General features: G+C 43.7%; 1 protein-coding gene across 6 annotated transcripts; it reads right to left on the bottom strand.

Moving 5' to 3' along the window:
• Positions 1 to 176: 176 nt before the first annotated feature.
• On the bottom strand, positions 177 to 21,688 carry ulk1b (unc-51 like autophagy activating kinase 1). Of its 6 annotated transcripts, none has more exons than XM_070850182.1 (27): positions 21,324 to 21,688; positions 20,217 to 20,309; positions 19,787 to 19,828; positions 16,590 to 16,622; positions 15,368 to 15,404; positions 14,107 to 14,280; positions 12,491 to 12,564; positions 12,117 to 12,218; positions 11,400 to 11,458; positions 11,064 to 11,146; positions 10,804 to 10,854; positions 10,491 to 10,582; positions 10,110 to 10,275; positions 9,828 to 9,882; positions 9,594 to 9,683; positions 9,026 to 9,157; positions 8,791 to 8,939; positions 7,974 to 8,233; positions 7,615 to 7,820; positions 6,569 to 6,690; positions 6,147 to 6,272; positions 5,522 to 5,706; positions 4,977 to 5,152; positions 4,228 to 4,346; positions 3,944 to 4,101; positions 3,224 to 3,359; positions 177 to 3,120 (listed from the first exon to the last, which is right to left on the bottom strand). In XM_070850182.1, the coding sequence occupies exons 1-27, from the start codon at positions 21,411 to 21,413 to the stop codon at positions 3,065 to 3,067; spliced, it is 3,066 nt and encodes a 1,021-aa protein (XP_070706283.1). In that variant the 5' UTR covers positions 21,414 to 21,688; the 3' UTR covers positions 177 to 3,064. The 6 variants fall into 6 exon arrangements, with proteins under 6 accessions (XP_070706283.1, XP_070706284.1, XP_070706285.1 ...); XM_070850183.1 differs by having other exon boundaries at positions 9,594 to 9,680; XM_070850184.1 differs by having other exon boundaries at positions 9,828 to 9,879.
• Between the last annotated feature and the right edge of the window lie 1,970 nt (positions 21,689 to 23,658).

The following is a 23,658-nucleotide window of genomic DNA, read 5'->3' as shown; positions in this document are numbered from 1 at the left end:
CAATTACTAGTTGTTCAGGTGTATAGGATTATAACATTTATCACAGTTCTAAAGGAGCTAAGGATTTCTAAAAGAAGTAGGAAAGAAAGAGAGAAAGCTTATTTTCAAGTAAATCTCGAATCTCCTCGACAGAGACAACGTGACCGCAGAGGAAACTCAAATCTTCTGAAGACAAATTATTTTTCCTTCCACTTTATTCATGTTGCAACTCTCAAACAGCAAAGGTTACATCACACAGAGGGACACTGAGAAAGTGTCTGTCATAGATATGACAACATTAAAATGCTTTTGCAACAGTAGGAGACAATATGGAAGATCAGCAGAAGGCCTGTTCTTTGGAAATGTATAGGTGGTATGGTGCTGTTCTCTCCATGCCTGCAGCATCATATACACAGAAACAATAACTTAATTTACAATATTTACAGGCAACACAGAATTAGTAAAGTGAAAACAAAATGAAGACATTCAGGTATGTTCTTCGCAAACATACAAAAAAAGAATCATCCAATCAATGACAGATCCATTATGGGAGTGCACATGGCCGAATCTTCATGAAGGGTTTATATTATTGTGATACTTTGATCAGTAGCCCTGGAGCTGGTCGGGATCAATATCTCACTCAAGAGCACTTCAGCAGAGTACATACGCTCTACCACTATTTCATTATTTCAACTTCTACCCAAGATAATCATCATTAGGATGGCCGATCGCAATGATTGTAAGGAACAATAAAAAGTGACACATGCATCAGTTTTATAAAGATGTCAACACTTTCTGCTACCGCTATCTTTTGAGACATCACCACTGCTTACTACCTAGACAGAACAGCATGTATAGGAGACAGAGAGCCAGTGGATGAGTTGGTATTAGGAATGTACGCCCAAACAAACATAAACACACTACGGAAATTTCTGAAAAAGTTCTCTGACAAGATACAAAAGGCCACAAAGCAAATACATGTGTATATTTAGGGAAATCCTCACTGAGATAACCCTCTCTCCACTCATTTCTGCTGACAGTGCTACTAAATTGGCTTCAAAATCTCAGCGTAAACTATCTTCAGCTCTGACCACACATCAGCACCTTATTCCAAAATATTAGTTACCATCTTCATTAAATTAGTAAGGCAGAGGAGAATAAATTAGCACGGGGTCTGACAGTGTTACAAGTCTTGGATTCAGTGGGAGTTTTAGTTTCACATGTTAAAGTGGGAGTCAACAACATCCACACAAGTGAACTGAAGTCAAAATCAAATCATTCACATCTGGTTACAGCGCAAAGCCATTATGTCTGTACCAAGCGAATCCCACTGTCCATCAACACACCCAGCATCACTTCACGCATGCATGCATGCACACAAACAACCAAAGTGAAAGCTCTCCCTTCCCGCTGTCCCACCAGTTGGGGGTTAGATGTCCTGTTGGGGTTTATGGCCAAAGTCAATATTAACAACACACAAGTATTTCAGGTAAAATACACATTTCCAACTAGCACTCCAAATCAACAGGTAACTTCTCACAACCAAACACAGTCACACACCGACTACTCTGAAAGAGAACACAACACAACTGATGCAAATTACTTTTCAGTGTAAAGCAAATTTCCTTTTCCTTTTTCCTCTAAAAGAAATCTTTCTAAGGTGTCATAGCTTATACCATCTTTGTTAATATTCTCACATCTAGCATTACCTTTCGACAGTAACTATAACACAACTAAAACTGCAGTAAAAGTATAGAAGTAGAAATCTCCAAATAAGCACAATCTGTGTAGGTAGCTACAAAAACCAGACATTGTTAGCATGTTCCACTCAAGATCGTTCTGTACAGTACTTTAACAGTGCAAATCATTCAGACGTTAGCCCCCGGATGAGCCCAAATTTGAGTTAATCTAACATGAGGCTAATATCAACGCTGTTTCTCTCCTGTCAGCCCGACATTCACATTTCATTATACTTGCTAAACTCTGGCACGATTGATTGAAAACACATAAACAGACATGATGTGGAATTAAATGAAGAAATAACCAGCAACGGCAGCATTTAAGCTTCTGAGGAATACATCCCAGGTCACTGCTAAATGTTCAACATGATTGTGATCAGAGATGCTGACAGTTTCAGTTTCCTCTTGAATTAAAAAAAACCCATTTTGAGGCTGCTGCTTTCACTTGTGCCACCATTTGGAAAAACAGAATCAGACGTGGTCTTTTAAATTAAGCAAGTACAGAATCAGTAAAGTGTCAAACACAGGGATGTGTTTTCTTCCAAACCAGCATAGTTACAGTGAATCTGAAATAAAACCTAAACCAAACAATATATTTTTTTTAAGTAGTTTTGGCAACAGTTTTGTAATAGTGCTTCTATGCGCTCTAGCCACCATCTGCAGCGTTGCCATTTATACTTCCCTTCAGCAAGCAAGAAACAACTAGATAAAAACCAGCAAACATAGACCTAGAAAAGCAAACAAGAGGTGTAAGACAAACATACACTTAATGAGAATGATACTTGGCCATTCCCGCTATTCCTCAGCACACGTGTGTGGGTGTACAGCTGGTACTGCACTGGCCCACCACTGACTGTTCTTGATTAAAAGATAACATTTTGTCTGTGGAGTTGTCTGTTGCGGATTCATCAGTCCATCTTAAAACTATGCTTATATAAGTACTGTATGTGGGTATGTGACTACTTGGCAATAATAGCTCCTGCATGTGTTACGCCTGGTGACGGGAGGCTTCTTCTTGGCAAAAAATACCATTTTCAGCGCCGGGAGCAGAGTCCTCTCACGTAGACGAGAGCAAAGACATTCTTTCATAGTACGAGTGCTTCATGTCCAACACTGGTACAAATATTAGTGTTGGGGGGGGAAGTCACTGCCACTGTCCAAAAGTTGAGATGAATGGCAAGCCATTTAGAGAGCACAATCTCTTCTTGGAAACTGCAGCCTTGTGGTTTTCTTGTGAAAACTAAAGCATGTCTAAGTGAAAACCATGAGATGTGGGTGCAGATTTGGTTCCTTGAAAATGTGCAGGGTGCATATGGCTGACATCATATCCAAACAGCGTAGGACTCTCAGACACAGAGTCCCGACTGCAGAGCTGTGAGGCGCCGTTCAATGCACTCCTTACCTGCAGACACAAAGGGGAAGTTAAAAGAAAAGCAGGCAGGTTGGCTTAACACTCAACACGTGTGTGTGCTGTGTTAGCATGCGTTTCCTCCAGGTGTACTCACATTTGCTAACACTGAGGATGTCGTCCTGTTCAGTGAGCAGCAGAGACAGGCCCTCCATCAGCAGGAGAGCCTTGTGGTAGCGCAGGGCTGAGGCTTCCCCTTGGTGGAACATCTCGTCCAACGCAGCAGCCTGAACCTGGGAGGACACCAGGATGCTCGTGTTAGAAGGCAGGGTGTGCAGCTTACTTTGGAAGCTTTTTGTCAGCTATCAAGAAATGAAACAGTTTGATAAAAATAATCTGTCACAGAAGTATAATAAATCAAATAAACTAAGTTCAACTTATCTTTGCACTGTTGTTCTTGTTCTTTGCTGCTGCAAATTTGCAAACAAAGGTTTATCTTATCTTATCTTAAATAATTTTATTCAGGCCGAATGAAATTGGATTGATTGACTGCGTACCTGTAGGCTAGTTTATCCAATGTTACACGACCTGCCTTTAATATACGTTTGATTTTAGCCTTGATTTAAATATCAATATAATGGCGCTGGGACGTGAAGAGCCTCAGTTCTGTGAAAAACAACACGTCTTTGTTTCGCGTGTTACTCTTTCCTGAGCGAATACACAAATACAAACACATACATATGTCGCTCTAATCAGCATTCTGTGACCATAAGACACAATCTTAGAAGAGGGCTTGTTTATGCCCACAGACACAGTATCTGTGTCCTGCTGCTCAATTACACCATAGTCTGCCGGTCGATAACCCTCGGCTCCTTACCATCTGCACGGTGTGACTGAACAGCAGCCGCTCGGCTGTGATGGAGGTGATCTGGTCCATTAGACGGTGCTTCCTGGAAAAAAAGCGCTCCAGACGGGTGCTGAGTGAGCGACAGGATGCCACGCTGGACTTGTACAGCTCATTCAGCCTCCTCACCACTGCGTACGGACAGGACATTTGGAAAAAGGAAATTTAATATGCTACCAAGACAATCTACGCACATCCTGTTACAATCAGCTGCTTTGCATTTCATTTTAATACACACATTAAACAATAGTTCATACCTTGTTTGACCGTCGCGGATGGGTAGAGTTTGCCCTGTTTAACTCGCTCCATGGCTGTGTGTAAGGCAGTGGACAAGAGTTCTGCAGTCTTAAGGTAGAGAACCAGCTGTTCTGCATGACTGAGGAGAGAGGTACACACACACACACACACACACACACACACACACACACAAACACACAAACACACAAACAGTCCGTCACTTACCTAAACCTAACCCTCCCCAAGTGTTCATACACTTATGTCTATAGTTATGAGGACATTGACATAATGCACTACCCAGCCCCTTACCATCACAACTAAATACCTAAAACCATTACAGACAACCACAAGTGAGAAAACTGGAATGCAACCAGCTAGTGGCAACTAGATTGTTGAAGTGAGGGTGACGACTATCTCTGACCAGCCGTCGTGGCTCCTGAGGGCCAGAGTTCAGACCAAAGTCTTTGCACATGAGTTTGATAATATTGTTTTATGGGGTTTGTTTTTCCCAAATTCTGCAGTTATAAAATCTTTCTCTACACTTCACATTGTACACACTTTTTTCATTGTATTCATGTCAGCATGTCTTTGATTGCTCAGGTGCAAAAATGCATTCAAGCTTGTGTTATACCAGGCAGCATCAAATTTGACATATTTCAGTCAACACTTCTGAGTTGGCTCAGGAGTAAAGGTTTTGTATCTGTAAAGATATTTGTCACTAAGCACGGTGCACAGACGATTATATCATTTTAAAGTCACGCAGCCCTACCTCCACTCTCGGCTCAGGGAGCTTATCTGATCTGCTACCAGGCTCTGCTGCTGGTGGAGTGAGGGATGTGAAACGTCCCCCATCACTTCAGCCCCACGGGCTCCAGCCACCTCCATCAGACAGCGGGCGAAATCCAATGTGAAACGTAGGCTCTGCACAGTGTCTGTATGCTCCTGCTGCACTCAGGGGGGGACAGGGGCAGGAAGAAAGAGATGATCCACAGACAGAATTTTAAACAGAGGACACTACAATGTGACTTTGCATCCAGTCTGCATTCATGAAAAGAACACAAACATTAACAAGAGTCAGGTCATTCAGTGCATTTCATTATTCCCCCTTAGGCTGTTTTTGCCACTATGACTTGAGCTAAAGACACTTCCACTAAACTATACGGTCTTTTCCTCACAGTCCACACTGTCGAGAGGGATTCTTCTTTTCAATAACAAAAGAAGTCATTGCTGCATAAGTAGAGAGAAAATAGAGGCTCTAAGGGGTGACTCAGTTTTCACTAGTTTCCAGAGCTATGTGTAGAACCTGCTTCCCACCTCCATCAGTGTCTCCTCAGGCAGCTCAGGAGGCTCAAAGGTTACAGGACCGCCCATGTTGGCTGTGATAGGATCAGTGAAACTGTAGCGAGGACTAGAAGGAGCCTCAAAGCCGTCCAGGTAGGTGCCTGTCTGGGGGTGGCGGTTCGAGAAGGAGCCTGCGGGGCTGATTGAAGTGAACGAGCCTGGAGGAATGAGGAAAAAGAGATGTCAAAGATGGCTGAACAGCTAAGTCTGCGCACACAACACCTGATGAACACATTGAAGTGATAGTGGGTGGACTGCATTTCTCCCACCTATGCTGCTTGTTGTTTTTGGCATTCATGCTTGTAGCCAACCACCGTGGTAAGTGGAGATGCGTTTCAGTTAATGATCAACATCTGCCTGCAGCACCATGCATTTTTCTTTTCATAAACACTCAGAGTGCCAATTACCAATTGGAAATTGTGTGTTTGTCATTTGGCTTATTACTTCCTAAATGTAACTACATCTCTCCACAGTTGGGCTTCATATAAATCTTGGCCAGGAGAAAAATAAAACTGCTGTTTACCTTTATGACAATTAATTACATTTCCCCATCATGGACAATGACAGTAACAGCTTCTGTGTGCTGTATGTGTGCTACCTGAGTATTTCCTCTGTCTGGAGGTATGAGGTGGGGTGCTGCCACTGGGGGGGGAGCCCACAGTGAAGACCACCTGTGCTGGACTGCCGGAGCCGGGTGCAAGGCCTCCCCCACCACCAGGGGTCACTAGAGGGCAGAGAAGATCAATGACAGACAGACAGTCAGGGAGGATGACGGACAGGCCCGACAATACGGCTGTATATGTCATTGATCATTTTCATTTGTATCACATTCTGTTCTCCTGTGATACATTATCAACACACTGATGCCGTTACGTGAAAATGAATCCACTGTTATGGCAGCTTGGAAGGAGGTTTTTAATATGCATATGACTGAAATAAATCTGGCACATGATGGACACAGACACATGAATACAAACGACACGCATGTGTTTGCTGATGTCAGCGGACAAACACTCCTACCTGTTATATCTATGGCTTTTTCACAAGTCAGGTTCTCTGCGCTCCCTCGGTCACCCACAAGTCCTCCCGGTCCAAACGCAGCCATCAGCAGCATGTCAGACAGACGGCCGGCACTCTGAGACCTGCAGCGAAGAGACGGGAAGCAGACACATCACAACATGGTCACGGTGTGAGTAAGGCAAACATCCACGTTTACTAGCCGTCTATTTCCTCCATCCATTTTATTATTCTGTCCACTCCATTAGGTTCATAACCCCCATCTAGACCTTCTTTCTTCAAAGCTGAGAGTAATCAGGTTATCCAAATACTACACATCTCCAGCTTCTGCTTTATGCAAAGTAATTTACTCACTGTAAAAAAAAAAAAGCTTCATAAATAACCAAACAATCAGCTACACTGCATGTGATGAGGGAATCAGTGCAACTAAAAGGCAGATCACATCAGCCCTGCGCTGCCCCCCCCCCCTTTCATTGGCTTGCCATTAAACTTCACACTCACTTTAAAATCTTATTGCTCACTTTTAAGGCTTTAATCGACACTGCAGCTTCATTCATGTCTGATTTATTGCCCTGGTAAGTCCCCTCTCTCAGCCATTTAGAGCTGTGGATGAAGCCCTGCTAGTCACTCCCAGGTCATGGATGGTCACTTAGGGTGATCAGGCATTTGTTATTAGAGCCCCCACATTTTGGAACACACTCATCCACTAGTTTCTTTTAAAAACTCTTTAATTTGTAAAAGCTTTTGGAAGTATTTTATATGGTCTCTCATTTCTTTTTCCTCTGCCTTGTCTGGTGTTCTTTTCTTTTTGTGAAGTACTTTGTGACATTGTTCAGAAAAATGCTATATAAATGAAAAGCATTATATTATTATAAAACCAAAATTGAAGCCCAGCAACGCACGAGAGCCCCCCAGCCCCCAATTCAGCAGCTATTACACAAGCACTGCTGTTTATCATGTACCTGTGGGCAAACAATTCCCTCTGGATAAAGAGCACCATCACGGTCAACATAACAAACAGGAAACAACAGCAAGAACAGTAATCTAACCTTCCAAAACCCTTGGCATCATCATTCAGTCTGGGGATGCAGTGAGCGGGTTGGGTGACCTGTGAAGGTGCTTGTTGTCCCGGGTCTCTGGGCTCTGTTGAGGCAGTCCTGCTGCAAGGGGAGCCGATAACCAAACCCTGCTGCGTCAGGAAGGTCACAAGGTTTGGAGAGCTGGGAGGCTTGGGGAATTCGAACGGAGGGATGGTCTGAGCCCACAGACAAGAGGGAGAGGGGGAGAAGTACCGGAGGTTTGTTTAAGCTGCTTGGTAGTCTTTTCCTGCTCTGTGTATGTCAAGGGAATTAAACACACAGATTTTTTCTTTCTGTCTCAAACACACACACACACACAGATGACTCACCCTGGAGGGGGAGCCCAGGATAGTGGGAAGGGGGCTACGCTGCATCAGCTCACTGAGCCTGGGGGAAGAGTGTAGAGGGCGGACAGTCATCAGGCCCGTCGAGGGGGCCACGACCGGGTCAGAGTGCTGCTTCCTGATCTTTTGCCTGCCGCCACCACTGGCGCACTCCAGCAAACAGGGGGCACTGTGGAGCCGCGTGCCCAGGCCTGTCGTCTGTGGGTGTTGCTGAGGGCTCAGCCGGGGTTCGGCGTGCTGAGGAGCTGTGTGACAGGAGACGGTCAGTACATTTCTGCTTTTACACAGCAGGTGGCATCGCCAAATGAAATGTCATGACAAGATGGCAAGACAACAAGTCTACTAAGAGACAGCAGAGATGGACAAGTCCTGCCTCACTCCCCCGCTGCCCTGCTGGCTCCACGTTCAGACAGCTGAGGGACGGTGCCAGCATGAGGCGACCGGTGGTGAGGAGAGTGTTTGTGCTGTTGGTTGGTTCATTTTCACAACCGATAACTTCCAAAACTTCTGAGCACTTTGACCCAGAAACCTTGTCAAATGCTATCCACAGCCTTATTTTGCTCTTTGTCTGTAGTTGATTTCTTCGTCACGGTGAGATGAGAAAATAAGGATCATATAAAATGTACTTTTTATATGATCTTATATGATCTAAAATGTTTTTTTTTTCTTGTCAAACACAGATTTAGTCTCTGATCATTCTACACGGTCCACATTTTCATTCAAGGTGTAGATACAGTATAGAAAAGCTGTGATCTGCATCTGTGATAGTGGTTTATAACGTGAGGGCTAGCCTGTGAGCTACCTTGAGGGGAGAACTGGAAAGGTCTGGCGCCTCCCAGGGAAAGCCTTCGATTGGTGGCGACTGCGCCCTGCCCGTAGGGTGGCGACGGCCCGGTCCGAGCAAAGCCCAGAAAGCTTCCACTGCTGCAACGGCGCACCGGTGTCGACAGCCTGACGATATAGAGTTAATGAGTCACTGCGGGCAATTTTAAACGTTAATGCAAATGTGCTGCGTGTCTGTGCTTGTGGGTACAGACCGTGGTGAGCCATCCTGTTTGGTAGTATGGAGATTCTGCTCCATGCGCTGGTAGTTCTGGAGCTGAGTGGGGACCGGGATAGGCAATGACTGACCGTGGTTTCCATAGTTACCTCCAGAGAACTCACTGGGTCTGCCAACAACAGTGAGAAGAACACAGAGTGCAGAGGGAAACAGTTAGACCACTGAGGAGAGAGAAATTTAACACTTTCAATAAGAACTACATATATGTTTGGAGGAGAGATATCCTGTGAGCGACAATCCTGCCAAACCTGTACAATGTTTGTAATGTGAAAACAAACATTACAATGTGTGTATGGATAACAGGACATGATCTGAGGTTAAATAAGTCGATATCTATTTCCTCAACTTGCTTGATTTTCACCATTTCTAATACATAATATAATGTTTATGCAGATGAAACGCTGAGATCTACCCTTACTTGAATAATGGGGCTAATCTAATCTACACAACCATTGCTGCTCCCTTTTCTACCATTAATAAATTCCATATCTTACAGAGTCTTGCTACACAGCACCACAACCAAACATTCAGGTTTGAGTGGCTACCTGATGGGACTTGGAGATCCGCTGTAGGAAGGTGAGTGTGGTGGTGATTTGGCTTGACTACACAGACCAGCAGAAGCCAGAAGAGAACTGCTTAAAGAGGAGAGAACTGCGTAACTACATATCCAAATATCCTCCTTAATCAGCTGTATTCTGTGACAGTATCACACAGCCACCCAGTCAAATTGGTGTAAAACAGGTGATGGCAATCTATGATAGCCAGTGCTCGCTCCTTACCCGCTGTTCATCAGGCTGTCTGGCAGCACTTTACTCTCACATGTCAGCTCACCTGCTGGAAAACCAGGAGAATCAAATATATTGTGCATTATATTACAAGGAAAATGTACATTAAGAACAGAGACCTGAAAATAATGACAGAGAATCTATGTCTAGATAGAGCAGAGCTCACATGAAAGCTGGTCTATGACTTCAAGTACTTTAGCAGTAACTCCACAGAGCTGAACTCATGGCTGAGACTGTGCACAGCTGCATTTGACATTTAGGTAACTTCCAGCTTACTGGTGAAGTGAGCAGGCACCATGACAAAGTCATCTGTGTCACAGGAGGAGGAGTTCTTGCTGCTGCCGCCCCCTCCCGACGAGTCCTTGAGGAGAAAACCAGCGGCTTCTTGGGTAGGGGAGGCCAGAGCTTTAGCACGCAAATGCTGACCCTCAGCAAGAGACTGCTGCAGAAACAGCGAGACAGAAAGCAGCAGATGAACGAAGAAAGAAAGCAAAAAAAGAAATAATAAAAGCACAAAGATGGTGAGAAAAAGCCAAATAGGTGTCGACTTGGTTGGCTTTTGTGGCTGCACTTCAAAACACAGCCTCTTCACTCCGGCACAGACGGAGAAACAAAGAGGAAAACGGGGGAGAGAATACAGGAATAATAAACACAAACCGGTGGTGAGGCGAGGTGAGAGGTGGACGAGCTGCTGCACGAGCTGGCTGACGCAGAGCTTGGGAAGCAGGTCATGGACACAGTGGGAGTTGCTGTAACGAAATGCAAGACATTCCTTAGACGCCTCGACAACACACAATGTGGTTTTGGTGAGAAACACTGAACGTAAACAGGAAATCTTTGTTTACAAGAACGGTTCACGGGGCACCTGTCGTGTCACGTCTGTGCTGTTTTGCTGGCTACACATTTAGGCTTTTTTTTTTTTTATTATGTATGCATCACCATGTGGCTGTCTTTGCGTTTATTGACTTACCCTTTTTGATGGATGAGCTAGCCTCCAGGAAAGGATGACTAAAAAACTCATCTAGCAACAACACAAGAAGAAACAATTAGTTAGAAGTAGTGAACCAACATTCAACCTTCACATTCACAGGGATATTTATTACATTTGCTGTCTGGGTAATGTGACTACGTAAGTATTTATGAAATGCTATATGAGTAAGTTATCAGCGTGTGTCTGCATCGACACCATTCACTGTTTCATTCACTGTCCCATGCTTGATGTGTGCTGACCAAAGTCCATGCGGTCCTTGTGGTTGCGCTGCAGCAGACCCAGCAGCAGGTGCCTCAAATGGCTTGAAGTCTCTCTGGGGATGCTAAGAACAGATAACACCACGATAAGTGTGTGCTGCTGTGCAGAAAAAATAACTTGATTACAGTTGAAATTATACAACAAACACACTCTATTGTGAAGATGTAGCACAGCACAGTTTCTCATTTCTGATAATCAAAACCCATAAAAGAAATGCAGAAAAAAAGATGAACTTCAATGAGTTTTTCAGTCTTTTCCTTGAACATCTGTTGATCACATATGATTAAACCCATCGTCATCCCACTGTTACTCCTTACTTGGGGCTGAGAGTCTTGTTTTTTTCATAGAACAGCCGCAGGTCTTGGGGACTGCTAGCCTAAAGGTGACAAAACATCAGAGAAATGGTTGAAAACACAGAAATGTCACAAATGTAAGCATCTGCATGTGCACTCGCAGTCACACCACCTTTTCCTAGTGTACATTTTTATGACACAGTATGCTGCAACTGCACAGATCGAAGTTTTACTCTTTGCTTCATAGACAGGCACCAATAACAACAAGCTGCTGTCAGTGCAGACACAAAACCACACGCTCTAACATGTCATTTCAGAAATGCTGCTGGACCAGTTCAGATATGGTAGTTTGTCTTTATCTTTCACAGCATCGTTCACATCAGCTGAGGCAAAGATGACAACATGTTAAAGGAACATTCTGCAATGTTAATTTACTGCACAGTGTCATCAGTTTAATCACATTCAAATATTTGTTACAATTTGATTATCTTGTGCCAAATGACAAACACGCTTATGTGCACATTGTTCACGAGCTCATTCCTCAGCAAAAGCACACTCATTAAAGAAGAAACAGCGAAAGATACATGAAGCCCATCTGAAACATGAGGACTGTTGTTTTAGAGTGTTGATTCGGCCCGTCCCACATTACAGTGTAGGCAAATATGTGAGAAGCAGGAAATATTGCTCTAAAATGTAGGCGTGAATGAATCAGCATACAACCTGTGAAAGTGGAGTGTTTACCTGAAAAGGAGCTTTCCCAGTCAGGCACTGAAAGACTATGGTTCCTATACTCCACAAGTCAGCCTTGGCATCATAGTTTTGGGACATAATGACCTCAGGAGCCTGGTAACAAACAAATAAAGACACTTTAGAACTCTTTGATGAACTATAAATGAGATGGTGTTACCCATGCTGCTTTGTTTTAGAGACTCTGTTCAGCTAACACGAGATTAAGAAATAACTCTCAGAAATGACAAAGCATCTTATTTTTCAATTAAAGATGAAGAAACCTTTCGGTGACTTTGAGCATTTGATTGGATTTGACAACCAGCTAAATCACTGGTGTATTCTGGCATTTTTCCTCTCACGTCTATAAAACAACAAACCGTGCTCACCATGTACATCGGGGACCCACAGAGTGTTGCCGCCATCATGTTGTTCTGAAGGTACCTGGCGAAGCCAAAGTCCGCTACGGAGAGAGAAAGTGAAGGAGGAAAGGACAAGAGAAACCAAGAAAAGATGAGTTGTCATTTGGCTGGAAGTGAATGCAGCTGTATCACTTAGAGAAAATACACAGAGAACGACAAAAACTGACGAAATAAGAGAAAAATGAAACATAAATCCCATTCTTAAAAGATATAAACCCACAGCAGTCTGATTTATATTCCCTGGAATGCACAAAAGATAACATGATTTTGGAAAGTAAATAAAGATGGAGACTTTTTTTGTTGGGGATTAAACTGGGGACACCGAATGTCCTCCAGGACAAGCCCCTGAACGTTTTTGAGATATCTACTGAAATTCTACACTGCTGATTTTAATGTCTTTTTCAGGGGATGGAATGACATCAGCATTGCTCCTCTCTGACATTTTCTCTGCTGGATGCAGTGACAGTTGACGTGTAGTCAAGGAGGAAGGATGATCCACTTTGCGCATGCCCAGGTGAGACTGTCAGTCTGGTATTGTCATCTCCAGTTTCAAACCATAGTATACAGCGTACATAGTAATCAACCCCATGTCCCAGAGTCACGAGGATGATGATATTCTGCAGTGACTGGGACTGACAAAGGGCTCAGACTCCCACAGGGCAATCAATTCTCTCCAGAGGAACAGGAATTAATAGGCTTAAGGATTAGCAGAGTTTCCAAACAGCTGAACGACACACACACACTCTGTGTGCTTGGTCATGACACATTTCATTGTTGTGATTATTAGTTGTAACATTTGTTGGGCCAGACTTGAAGCCGATGACACACATACATCATGTATCTGTGAACAGATTTTCTCTTGCTTGGTTTTTTATTTTTTCAGCAGATTTTACGACGACCAAACCTGCTGAGAAAAATCCAAAATTCTGTATATGATTTAATTAATGTCCTCTAATGAGTTTAGAATTACAATAAATTACTGTGGGGAAGTCATTATTAGGTCCTGTTGACGTAAAACTGCCTGTATTTTGTGCTGCTTCATGAGATTCAATCAGTTTCCTGTCGAGGGTCCAGAGCCTTTCCTGTTCAAATGTCCCATATTCTGCTCATTTTAAAGGTCTCACTTGTATTTGGAGGTCCTGCTAGAACAGGCTTACATGGTTTTGTACCCAACATGGCTGCTGCAGCTGCTTTCATCCTGTGTGAACGCTCCATTTCAGAAGAAACGAACAGTCTGCTGCTTTGCTTTTGCATTCAACATCTTTGTGTTACCAGGAGCTGGTGTTGGTGAGGAAAAAAACACAATGGCGGACAGCGAGGTGGATTCAGGAGGTTTTCAGTGGGCGGGTTTACTAACAGACGGAGCCGCAGAAAAAGAGAGCGGACGGTCTTTTCTCAGAGTTTGGTGATCTGTTGACACACCAGGGACACATATTTATGTTGAAAAGACATTAAAACTTTGCATAATAGATGGTTCTATGAAATAATATTATTACTGATCACCATCGTGAGTGTCAGACAGCTGCCGATAAAAACGTTCACATGCCAACACGTCATGCTCACATCACACTCACAGAACCTACCAATCTTGATGCAGGTGTTGTTGGAGTGCGACTTGCGTCCTGGTGGGTAGGAGAGCAGGATGTTCTGAGGTTTGAGGTCCCTGTGGATTATGCCTTTGGCCTGTAGGACCCTCATGGCCCCTGCAATCTGCTGCAGGAAAACCCGAATAGTGTCCTCACTCAGCGTGCCCTTGGCTGCAGATGAACAAGAGGCAAATGATTAATGGTTGATTAACTTTAGTGTACTAGGTGTACATAGTGATTCTCATATGCTACAGTACATGTAACATTAACTACTGATGTAGGGTGTGTGTGTGTGTGGGGGGGGGTGTAGTAGACAGATTGGGTGTGAATGACGAGTCACACTGGATTTCCAGTCCTTCCTGGAGTCAGACTATGACTCCACCTCACTTCCAACAGATATTTAAAGCCAAACTCAGACTCGACTTGGGCCAGGAAAACGTTTGATTCACTGACCACAGCCGACAGTGGATCCAAAAACCACTTATGAATCTTTTTTTTAACCACACAGGCAGAGACTATTACTGGAATAGGTCCTCTATTTAGACTCTGGGTACCGGACAGACACAGTTAGCAGCTACAGCTAGAATTTGTCTACAAACGGCCAGTGGCTGATGTCTCATTTCCCACCCTGCCCCCGCTGACAAAGTCCCACCTCAGGCAAGTTGGGTGTAGCATCTATTCAGAGCCCTGCTATTTATGAGATATGGCAAACCTGGACAGAATAATTTTAACGACATGATTTTACTAGTTTGCTTGCCGTGTGTGTTGAGTCAAAAGCATGTTTGCTAAAGGCAGTGTACCGTCTGTATGAGATGAACGACATGTCCCACATACAGTATGTGTGAAGGACGGAGGAGCCCAGCACAGGCGTTTCTCTGTGGTTTTATCACACTGCGTGTCAAAGTCTATTTTCAGTTCCAGGTCCTCCAAAGTTCTTCAGGCGGTTACTGAAGTGCCAAATTTGCCCCAGATAATAGGCTGCTCCAGCCTTGGGCGTACATTTTACTGTTAAGTTGGGCCCTTTTATTTGCACTCACTGAGACTTTAGAGCTCCACTCTGATCAGTTCACATCAGGAACAACAGAACAACAACTAACACTGCCGCCCTGTGAAATCTGGGTGTAGCTTTGTTGGATTGCTTGTATAGAATAATATTTCAAATGTCTGGTTTTCACCTCCTTTGCTTGGACACATTTATGACCGAGGCTTTCACTGACTGTTTTTCATGCACTTTTAGCAGATGAATTGTTGCACTTACAGTGTAGATAGTCAGCAAGGTCACCCCCATTGCAGTACTGGGATTAGAAAGAGAGACAGGAAGAGAGAGAGAGAGAGATGAGAAGAGAAGAGAAAAGAAGGAATAACATTAGCAAACACACATAATATGGGGGGCTGGCATGTAGCGATAGTGAATAAGTGTCTCACACCACCCGGTCTCTGAAGGGACCAGAAAACAAAAGAGATCAGAGCAGTAATTCACAGAGGAGTGATGCGTCTACAGATTTATACCCTCGCTCTCACTCCCAGCATAAATAAGAATGAAGCCTGCAAAGGACGAGGAGTGTTATGACAGGTGAGGCTGTGAAAAGCTGCCCCACAAGTCATTTCCTTTTCTCTGAAATGGATATAAACATAAAACAATGAAGGTAATAATAAACTATTGCTGGAGAAATCTGCTGCCCCTTTCAAGCTCTTTAACACCTGTGCTTCTGTTTTTAACTAGAAATGACCATTTTAATGTTCTACTGAAGCAGCATATTATATGAATTTCTTGACTCTCTGGAAAAATATTAAACAGCTTGAAAATTATGTCGTCATTATAGTGGAAATTAAATAAACTGTGAATGTTTGGACTGTCTGGATCCCGGGAAGACTCCCGGCGACTTGAAGCCTAAGGGGCTTCATGCAAATAAGGAATAGTTAATAAATGTTGTCTAGCTAGAAACATCAGCTGGACATGAGAACTTCTATGTTGAAGTTGTGTCTGAGCTGTTCACACTTTATTCCACTGCAGAAAAAAACCAGACTATCAATAAAAGTGTCATTGTGCATGCATTCAAATATGGAAATGAGCAACTATGTTGTCGGAGCAAGAAGAGCTGGCATGACGGCGAATTCTCACCATGCCTTGCAGGTATGATCAATATGTATGAAACACACAACAGGTTGGAGGAAGGAACCTATTGTTAAAACCACAACCGCTCATGTTGGACATTACTTAGCTCTGTGTTGTTTCCTAGAACCTGAGCGGAGTGAAGTATACCATTATTTTACCTGTGGCTATTTATCCAGTAAATAGTATAAAGCCACAGCAAAAACCTAGCAGCGTTTGGATGTTGACTGGCAACCCTTCCCCCCCTCCGCCCCCATTGTGCCTGAGGACATGGCTAATTATAACCCAGACCCTGTCAGAGCAGCCTGCTAAAGCTGAGACAATACAGCGCCGAGCAAACAAAAGGCAAACATCACAGCGGGCTTACCTCCATTACCAGGTACACTGAGCTGGCAGTTTCCTAAAGAGAGAAGAGATAAGAGCGGGGTAAACAAACACATGTCAGCTACAGACTCAGGAAGGAACAGGTGGCACTTGTGGTTGCTGATCGTGTTCAAGGAAACTAAGCTGGTTATTCGGATTGAAGAAATAAACAACAGCCTAAATGGTTGGAGACAAATTAAGAATTACCTGCTACAACAAAAAACAGATTCAGTGAGAGAACGAGAGCTGGGAAATTCAACGGCAGATGCCAAAAAATATCAAAGCTTATAAATAAAACTATTAGTTTGGTAACACTGGATCTGCTCCACACTGTGAACCACTGGCCTTGTAAAAGACCTGGGGCCTATGTGGTCTGCACCTCTCTATGGATCTTGTGTACGTTTGAGTAAAAGCACATTAAAAAGTAAAAGCATGTTTGGTGTCAGTAACAATCTCTAAACTAAATCTCCTGTGCTACGTTTACACCGAACCGGAAACAATCAGGAAATGAGATGCTTCACTCAAAATAATGTAAATCACGAACAAGCCAGTGAGAGACAGTCGGAAGTCAACTGTTCCCACAAACACCATCAATAAGAAATAAGTAGCTGCCTTATTAGGAATGTGACTGCATGAGTTTTCAAATTGCTCATTTGGGGAATTCAGCACTGCAGCGACTCTCCTAACATCTGTTATCCACTTTCCTCCACTATCCTCCCTCAGACAGCACGTCTGGGCCACGCGACCTGCAAAAGAAAACAGTGCGGCCTGCTTGAAAAAGCTCTCTTATCACATGGCAACAGATGACTGTAGTCTCTCACTCTGACCTCATCTCAGTATCTTGTTGAATCCGCCAGTCAGAGACCAGACTGTTTTCTATAGTTCAGCTGAGTCAGGCCTTTTGAAATTGGTTGTCTTTGGGTTTATTGAAGATGGACAGCAACCAGCCAGCCAGCCAGCCAGCCAGCCAGCTTCGGTCAGAGCCAACCATCTGGTTCCCACAGGCTGTCTCTCTGTTGCAACAGTATTGCAGCACCACACTTGTATTAGTTAAAAAGCACTGAATCTATCTAGTTATCATAATCAGACGAGCCATGACAAGCTAGAAAACACTAAGAATGTCAGGTCACTTTTGTGGTAGCAGCTATTTCCTGGTTCACAAGGTGGAGTTTCCTCCATGAAGGCAGCAAAAGAGCCGTCTGACATTTTACAGACCAAACAACTAGAGGAAGGAACAGATGTGTTCAATTTACACTAATATAAAGCAGAGAATGTGGCAAACTCTTTCTTTTAGAGTCTGGAACAAGAGAATGTTTGGTATTTTTGCTTGAAAATGACTTCAAATGGTAAATTGATTATCATCTCTGATCACTCCGTCTATCTGCTATCTGCTCAAAGCTACTTATAAAGGTACTTATTGCATTGCCTTGACTGTCACACTACACTTTACAATCTACAACAATATGATTAGTCAACTGTCAAACTTGTTTTAAGTCACTTTGGATAAGACAATCTGATAGAATGTGAGAATCAAAGTAATTTCCCTGGCGTCCAGTTTGGTTTGGTTTTAGTTTCCTCCTGACCTAATTAGATAGCTGGATGTTAGGATCCCTTGCTGAGAACATCGCTGTACGCCGTGCAACAACAAACCTGTAATCTTAGAGCCCAGCTCGGACTATCTTCAGGGCCCAGAGAGAGGTGCCACTCTGAGTCCGTATGAAGATAAGAGGGTGGAGTGTTTTTGAGTTCTGCATGGGCAGAGGCATTACAACGGGCTGGTTTTGATGAACTCTTGGCCAAAGTGCAGAAATCCCCTTTTTGCCATCAGTACAACAAGGTGGCTGTGTTTTAACAGCTAGCAGCGCTCAGCATATGACTGTGCACAGCATTGGCCATGACTTTTTGTAACTTTGTTTGCATGATGACTCAAGATTCGAGATTCAAAGCGTTTATTATCATGTGTACAGTGCAGAAACGGGTTTCCCTGTACGATGAAAATCTTACTTTGCCATCCACACTGATGCCAAATAGTAAAAAAGAAGAGGATAAAATATAAATATAAACTACTATTGCTATATAAACTTAACATGAGGTAAAGTGAATGTGCAGATTAGAGGTAGTTGTTGACTCATGTAGTCATGGCTCTGACAAAAAAACGTAAGGGTAAAGGAAGAAAGGTCAACTTAAATCAATAAAACTCATCTGCGGCTCTTAATAATGATGCCTGCAGTATCAGCTCTTATTCGGACTTTTTATATATTCAGTTTCATAAGGGATGTAAACCAGGATGTATGTCACCATTCCTGCATCAGAAAAACTCCTTTCACTCTGCAATATAATGTCAGAGGTTACAATCAGCATAATCTGTCTGTGTTTTTAACCAGATGGCTGTGTGCTAATCATGGGCCAGGAAGACAAAAGAAACACCTTGTGAGTTAGGTTAGGTATTTGTGTCTGCGCGGGGGGGGGTCATGTTGTCTAAACTACCTGGCAGGTGTTACCGCAGTGAGATTGTGACTGGTTACTAGGCTACAGGCAAGAAAATCGCTGTGACAGTGGATTCTTATTCATCACCGTACAATGCAACACCTGTCAAGTGTGACACTGAGCTTAGAGGTTAATACCGCTATTTATATCTGCACATGAACCCATGCACAGATTGTGCGAGGGCATAACACCTAGTCTGCATCCTTGGCATGAGGTTTGTGCCCACATAAGGTGGCAACGTGTCTCTTATAATGAACAGAAAAACTTGAGGCGAGTAAGAAAAAAAGTTACGAAACTGCACTTCCCAGAAAGCAACCAATCAAGGAGACGAGCCAGAAATACTCATGTGACTGCAGACAGAGTGTAAACATGGGAGATGACGACACAAAGGCAGAAGTATCCACTGAAACTTTACAAAGATTTGCCAAACATGGAGGAGCAGAGGACAACATGCCTAAACAAGATGCAACAGAAAACAAACAGATGTAGCAAAGCCTCATTTAACAAATAGGGGGGAATAAATGTTCAAACTGCATGAGACAGAAGTGGGTCATCTGGAACAGACACATCCATCTGCTCTACTTTGCAAGCACAGACTGATGGGAAAACTGGGACAATAAGAGGTGTGATAAATATGCACGTCAACAGCAGCCTTGACGCTGTGCAGTCGACATGTTCCCGACATGATGCAGGCGACACCTGTGCGTTACATACCTGGAAGTCCAGTAATGCAACAATGTTCTCATGTTTCAGCTCCTGCAGAAATGACAGAGAAAGTCAATGTTTGGACGGCAGATCCTGAACGTGTTACGTGCTTCACTTGAGAGGGACGTCCAACTTGATTTGTACGACCCACTGTGGGCCCCTTGTAGTCTGCAAGGAACTTAATAACATTTACTTTCGTTATGACATCCCCACGCTCAACAACATGATCGCTGCACATGTTCTACCCATATGGCACACATGGCACCTCTCCAGTTCTAGATACTGATGTATTCAGTTCAACAAAATGCTGCCGCACCACTAGCCAAATTACCCTACAACACTTTGTAACATGAAGGTTGTTTGTACACAGTGTTACATAACGTTTGAAGAACATATTATAACTCCTGTATAGAGTACTTTCTGAGGTCTGCAGATTTACCTTGAGTATTTTGATCTCTTTCCCCAGCAGGGTCTGGGATTTGGCCAGGTTCTTCTTGTTTATGCACTTTACTGCCACCTCCCAGTCGTGTTTCTAGAAGGAAATGCGTGAAAAATCTTTTTTTTTGGTTGGATAAAACAAAAGCAACGCAGTATGTGCAGTCATGTGCAGTAATGTGCTGCAGCATGTGAAGTCCCACTGCAGTGAAACTAAGCACTAAGTGTCGGTATGTGCCGCTACGTTTTCAACATGTCTCTGCTTTGTCATAAATCAAGGGTTCTGGATATTTATGGTGCCGTGCTGGTTGTGGACTGGTGGTCTACATGCTCCCCTTCTTCATACAGTTGGTAAAAAGGGGTTAACTAATGAAATGTAGTACTGATTACTTGTCCTCTGCTCAGACTGTGATCAGCCTAAATGTCTGGCTGATGTAGTAGTTTGGTAGAGCAGTGACCCATTACTCATATACTACATATTCTACAACTCAATGCAGTGTCCTTGTCAGTGCATGTTAGAGTACTGCTTTTGCGTGCATTGCATTATGGGTGGATGAAATGTGTCTGTGTGCTGAGGGGGGGAAATGGAGCAACAAGGATGCTGCAGGCCGGAGGGGCTGATGCTGTCATTTATAACACCGGTGTGTAGTCCAGTGATTATAAATCCATTATTATAATGTCTACGCTTCCATCCCAGGCACAGGACATGTTTTGACATGCTCATTAATGGCCTCAGCGAGGAGCTTTCTCATGGAAACTATTATGTCTGCTGCTCTACATTTGAATTTAAGACGATTACAGCCGTGCATCTGCAGCAGAAACCAGCCGAAAAACAAAGCCCCGCACAAAGTGACCGTCTGAGCACTCAGGAGAGGCTGTCTTGAGTATTTAGCAGGTATTTCGGTGTTTCATGCTGTACCTGCCTGTTATTTTAAGGAACATCCTGTTTGAGCTCCGGGCCTCTTAAGGCCGTACAATGAAAACAAATACACCAGATGGGCAATAAACTGCCGCTCCCGCCTCAGACTGCATCCAGACCACTTGTTTCTCTGATATTTGCATTAATGCACGTGTGTTTGAGGTGAAGTGGATAACAGAGGAGGACACCCACCTCTCGGTGTCTGCCTTTGAACACCACAGCAAATGCGCCATGTCCTATCAGGTCCTTCCGACTGAACTCAAACTTCCCCACCGTCTCCATGTTGTGCCACAGTCTGCTTTTACTCTACTCGGACAGACGAGCAGGAGGCCTCAGGTCTCCCTTCTCGGTAGTAAGTGCTCCTTCCTCCTGTGTGGAGCAGGGGCAGCAGGGGCAGCAGGGGCAGCAGGGATGTCCCCCCCCTCTCTCTCTTCCTGACAACAACCTGTCCTCTTCTCTCATGTTCGCACACCTTGGTTTTTGGAGATCAACTCCTAACAAAGCTGCACGGCGGTGTCCATCCCACCCCCCCTACCCACCCACCTCCAACACGGAGTCTGCTAACTTTACAAACGGGAATCAGACGAGTCTGGCAGGCTGCTGTCTCCGTCGGGCCACCTTAAGAAGCAGCTCGCTGCGTTTTGTTTATATCCAGAGGAGCTGACTTGTGTCGTCTGAAGCGTCCTCACGGAGAAACACGCGCTGGCTGCTCACTCAAAACCAGTCAGCGACGTCTAACAAGCAGGAGAGGCTGTCAGAGTCCCCCCCTGGTCCATCGTAACTAGCAGCGGACTCGCCGAAAGTCGCAGCATCGATGGTCCCAACAAAGCAGACAGCGTCTGGCCTCTGCAGCACGGCGCATGCGCACAGCTATAACAGCTGTAGGTGTGACGTCAGACGGCAGGAGCAGGACCTCGGTCATAAAATGATAAAAAAACAAAAACAAAAAACAACCAAAATACATCATAATTAAAATCTGCATGCAAAATGTTACATAAACAGTTATTGGTGTTTTTTAGCCCATAAGAAACTGGACCCTTTTCTCCTTTAAGTAAAATTATGGGGGATGTAAAACAGACAAAAGGGGCCAAGCTGATTGTTGAGATACTACCTCCCACTGTGCAAGGTCTGAGGTGTTAAATATGTGTCACAGCATCTTTTTTTCAGAGCTGTTTCATATCAAATTTTAATGAAATATGGTCGGGACAGGTTAATTGTAATCTAGGACAGTATTAGATGTGTTAAACTTACCTTTTAATGACAAAAACAAGCTATTTAAAATCAGCTAGTTGTGTCACAGGGTTTAATCAGGCAGACCAACATTTTGGAAATGCTCAGTGGGTCACGTGACTGCTCCAGGATGTTTAGTAGCTGTCACTGAGGGACTTCTTGAGTTGAATTCACGGATAAAGCTGCGTAGGGAATATTCAAAAGGTCTGTGACACGTGTCACTGTGGGTTCTTAAGGCTTAATTGCCACTGCTTTCTAGGAATCCTTGTAAATGTATCCCATAGTATGAATAAAATGAATCACTACTTTGATAAGTGGAAGGAAAAATGCCATGTTATCTTGATTAAAGTTCTAATTGGTGAGCTTGGTCACCCCTAGGTGGAGAGAGGGATGATCACGATCATTATCATAATCATCATAATGATCATAATGATCATCATTGTCATCATCATGGGCTTTATTTGTTGCATGTGTGAGATGTAGAGGAGAAGAGAAAAGGGAAAGTGGGACAGAATAAAGACTTATTATCTATCCTGCTAAAAACAGAGACAGGGTTGGGACAGCGGAAATGATGCAGGATTATGGCAAACGAGGAGAGCGGTGAAAGGGACCGAGGAGGGTGACGACTGTTGAAAGTTTAAACGGAGAGAAATGACAGGTGAGAGAATGAGAGACAGTGGACAAGAGGGGTGGACATGATGGGAAGAGCGGGGGAGAAAATTGGAGAATCTGGGAAAAGATGGAGACACATGGAGCAGCTGGAGATGGAAGAGCATCACATAAACTGACAAAAAGAAAACTATAGGGAGGGGAGGAGATGAGAGCAACATCTACAGGGCTTTCACAGAAACCAGTGCTTACATTATGTGTGAAATATATCCAACTTGTTCCAGCAAGCTCAGTTTGTGTGAGTGTCCAGCAGTATACAAGCTGTGTCACGACCATTTCATCAACTCACAGCTCTTCTGAGCAGGCAACTTTCCAAGATAGAGGCCTTTGAAAGAAGAGAAGAAGAAGAAGACATCAATTCCAGGTCCACATGGGGGATGGTGACTGTCTACAGACAGAGAATAATGAGATCACTATAATCTGTTAAAAACATGCTGAATGCAAAAACTCACAAAAGACAGAGTTAACCATCACTTACGTTTTTCTTTCTTTATTTGTGTGTCCAGCTTTTGTAAGGGTAGAAGATTAAGACATCTGTCTTTATTCCAGTCTTTCACTTCCTCCTTTGTATCGATACATTTGTTTCCCCGTCCAGTGTTAACTTTTTCTCATTTAGGATGTCAGCGGT

This window comes from Pempheris klunzingeri, chromosome 19 (genome assembly GCF_042242105.1).
Source record: "Pempheris klunzingeri isolate RE-2024b chromosome 19, fPemKlu1.hap1, whole genome shotgun sequence".
NCBI classification, from domain to species: domain Eukaryota; kingdom Metazoa; phylum Chordata; class Actinopteri; order Acropomatiformes; family Pempheridae; genus Pempheris; species Pempheris klunzingeri.
Note: the sequence above shows the minus strand (reverse complement) of the source record. Positions and strands in the feature narration are given on the sequence as shown.